Source organism: Garra rufa, chromosome 4 (genome assembly GCF_049309525.1).
Source record: "Garra rufa chromosome 4, GarRuf1.0, whole genome shotgun sequence".
NCBI lineage: Eukaryota > Metazoa > Chordata > Actinopteri > Cypriniformes > Cyprinidae > Garra > Garra rufa.
Window position 1 is genome coordinate 44668881 of NC_133364.1, and position 3830 is coordinate 44672710.

At 37.8% G+C, this 3830-nt stretch overlaps 1 protein-coding gene across 1 annotated transcript; it reads right to left on the minus strand.

Annotated features, from left to right (window-relative positions):
- Positions 1 to 339: 339 nt before the first annotated feature.
- LOC141334081 (uncharacterized) lies at positions 340 to 3830 on the minus strand. The gene is made up of 2 exons (XM_073839232.1): positions 3685 to 3830; positions 340 to 2533 (listed from the first exon to the last, which is right to left on the minus strand). Exons 1-2 carry the CDS (start codon positions 3767 to 3769, stop codon positions 1308 to 1310), a joined length of 1311 nt encoding a protein of 436 aa, XP_073695333.1. The 5' UTR covers positions 3770 to 3830; the 3' UTR covers positions 340 to 1307.

A 3830-nucleotide genomic window follows, 5' to 3' on the forward strand; every position in this document is an offset into this window, starting at 1 on the left:
AACCATGAGCACTTGTGGTGTGTTTTGACGTGTTGCTCAGTTTATCTAGAAATTATAAAACTGTTCCTCCTTTGTCTCGGGGTCTGGTTGAAACCAAGCCCCAGTCTGCCGCTTGAATGGCTTGATAAAATGAACATTACTGTTTATATAATCTGCCCTACTTAGTGTTAAGAGTAACACTTAAATGAACTGCAAATAATCAACTATTAAATCTATTAAGATGTCAGCAGACAATGAATAAACAAATTCAAAAACAGCATCACCAGCTTCACTTATAAAACCAGTTTATTTTCTTTGAACGGCTACAAAAGTTCTTGAAAAATGAATACATCACGGCAGTCTTCATATAGATTGGAGAAGCAGAGGTAATTCAGTCCTTCAGTCATGTAGCTCTGGTGCAGGATCACAATGCTCCCGTCACTGAGATGGAGTTGCTCTGGTGTTGGTGGTACTTTACTGAACCGTACTGATGAAAAATGACTCCTGTTGCTTACCATTGAAGATTCCATTATGAAATCAAATGTACCTACAGCAACAAAGATGGCTTGGGCCAACATGACAGACAAACTGACAGGAAGATAGAGCTCAGGTTAGAAAACAAAACACTCTCTAGTCATCTGTAAGTATTCGACTTCTATTACATTTCCCATGTTCACACTTAATGGGACCCCAGTTATTACTCCACACCTCCATAATTTATTTCCTATTTGACTGCAACTTCAAATCATTGCTCACATACCATTTTCATTTGATCACTATTCCTCTGCTCTTTACTATTACATATTATCACCAATTCTCCATCTTCAAGAACTTTTTACACTTGATCTCGTCTGCTTGTTTCAACTCATTTATTAATGCAATTACCCCTCTGTAAATTGCAATACAGTTATTAATTCCTCCTGTTCTCAATTTATTGATTCCCTACACTATCACCAGCACTGCTTACTTTCCTTTACCTCTTTGGTTGTTATCTCTAGACTTACTTTTTATGTTATTTGATCGGAAGATCTGAAAGATCCCATGCATTTAACCTCCCCTTGACAAAATGGGGAGAGAAGTGGTCAAAAGAAACTGTGATACAGATACAGTCTACTTGTGATCCAATCAACCAAAACACATTTAAACCCAGGTTTAAACAAAGCCCAAATTCACTGCTCAGATATTTAGAAATTTATCAGAGGTGCTTCTGTAAACCTCAAGTTTGTCTTGTTCCTGCAAGTCTTTCCACAGTGATGGTACAGTTAAGACTTCTCTCTGGTGTTATTACATGACTCACATCACACTGATAACATAAAAATACAGTTCTCTCATGTGTGAAACCTCATGTGGTATTTAAGTGTTGCTTTATTTCTAAAACTCTTTCCGCAGTGACCACATATAAATAGTTTCTCTCCAGAGTGAACTCTCATGTGTCTGTTAAGGGACCCTTTTTGGTTGAAACTTTTTCCACATTGCTGGCAGGTGAAAGGCTTCTCTCCTGTGTGAACTCTTTTGTGGACTTCAAAGTGTCGTTTATAATTAAACTTCTTTCCGCACTGAGGGCATGTGTAGGGTTGCTCTCCAGAGTGAATTCTTATGTGGTCTTCAAAGAGCTGTTTTTTAAGAAAACTCTTTCCACACTCAGAGCATGTGTAGGGTTTCTCTCTATGAGTTCTCATATGAAATTCAAGGTTTTCATGTTGATCAAAACTCATTCCACACTGATCACACGTGTAAGACTGATCTCCATTGTGAATTCTCATGTGTCTATTAAAGCTTTCTTTTTGAGTGAAACTTACTCCACACTGTTGGCAGGTGAAAAGGCTCTCTCCAGTGTGAACTCTCATGTGGCAATCAAGGTGTTCTCTCCGGTTAAAACGTCTTCCACACTGTTGGCAGGAGTAGGGCTTCTCTCCAGAGTGAACCCTCATGTGACTGTCAAGGTTTCGTTTCCGGTTAAAACCTCTTCCACACTGTTGACAGGTGAAAGGCTTCTCTCCAGTGTGAACACTCATGTGTCTGTTAAGGGATCCTTTTTGGTTAAAACTTCTTCCACATTGCTGGCAGGTAAAAGGCTTCTCTCCAGTGTGAACTCTCAAGTGGTCTTCAAAGCGTACTTTATAATTAAACTTCTTTCCACACTGAGGGCATGTGTAGGGGTGCTCAGTGTGAATTATCCTATGGTCTTCAAAGAGTTGTTTTTGATGGAAACTCTGTCCACACTCAGGCCATGTGTAGGGATTCTCTCCAATGTGACTCCTAACATGTGTTTTAAGATTTTTTCTATGAATGAAATGCTTTCCACACTGTTGACAGCCATTCGGTTTCTCTCCTGTGTGAACTCTCATGTGTCTTTTAATACTTACTGTTTGTCTGAAACACTTTCCACACTGTTGACAGGTGAAATAACTTCTTCCAGTCTTTTGAGTCCTTTTTCTTAAGGGAGTCTTTTCAGTCAGTGAACAACTAAAAGATTTTTCTTCATTTATGAAATCATGATCTTTCTCTTCCATTTCATTTAGTACTTGACTCTCCTCTTTCAGTTCCCTCAGGTCTAAGGTGAAAAAAGACAAAAGTTAACCGCAGTTTAATGACAAAAAACAACAGACATCAAAACATTCGAACATGTAAAGTGTCAAAACTAACATACAACTACAGTCTATATCCACTAAGAAACTGTAAGAGGTGTTGGTCCCACTGCACTGTTACCCTTTTAGCCAAAGCAACAGAGGGAGCTCACAAACAAGAAATCACAGTTATATGAGTTATATGAAATGTATGACAAATGCGGATGCAGAATATAAACAAAAGCACATGGAGGACACAAAACTGAAAACAAACAAATACTTGATTTTAATCATATATTATTTAAGTTCTTCATCAAGCAGTCTTTAGCATTGTGTGTAATACAAATCTGCCTAGACCATAGACTCCCATCGGGTCGCAATCGTACGTTAATTCAGACGTTAATTTGCTTGTGTCTAAAAATTAGTTTTGCCATTAAAATTGTTTTAAATGTCTGAAATGTTGATGGTAGTTGGTAGCTTGATATGAAAATGTGGGAAATAAACAGCGGTGCTGACGTCTCGGATAAACTCCACTTTTGTTCCTTTAGCCCCACTTGGCCCAAGATATTCAAAAGATAATTCATATGTGAGATTGATGAATGATAGGCAAATGTATTTATTTTCTACCCGATATACCATTATTAGGCCGACCTCAAGAACCAGCTGTTAACAATCTGTTCAATAATGACATGGACCATTTTTACTGTGACTGACTAAATAACAAAATTTTAGTCGACTAAGCCTCTTCTCGCAGACTAACATTCAGTAAACTATTAAGGGGGCAGCACTGGTCCAGTGAATGTGACGGCTGTCACTAGACTTTATTTTGCATATTTCATCATCACATCAGAGCAAGTTAGACCACATGCAAAACTTTTATTAAACTATTTCATATGAAAAATGTTACTCAATCCTAGCGGTGCACCTTAACATTTACATATTAAATGAGACACAAGTCTACAAATGCTGTTTTTAAATCAGAGCTGAACTTTAAGAAAAAAATTAAGCTGAAATTCTTTCAAAAAAGAAAGCTGCAGGAGGGCAAACGGAGCAGAAAAACACCTGCGAAAGGTAAATGAATTGAGAAGATGTACAGGACAGTTCATAGAGTAGTCCAGATTTGAGAATGAAAACCAACCTGTTTGTTCCTCAGTATCTTCATGTTTGACTCTGAATGTTTCTTCAATCTTCATGTCTTCACTCTCCTCTTTAATAAACGCCATCTTTATAATAGTGTCACGTGGATCTCAGTTGCTCCACCAGGAGTTTTTTTTGTTTGGAAAC

Coding starts and splice junctions, on each gene's coding strand:
- LOC141334081 (XM_073839232.1), bottom strand. CDS start 3,769: ATGGCGTTTATTAAAGAGGAGAGTGAAGACATGAAGATTGAAGAAACA. Junction 2,534..3,684: donor AGATACTGAGGAACAAACAG/GTTGGTTTTCAT, acceptor TTTTCACCTTAG/ACCTGAGGGAACTGAAAGAG.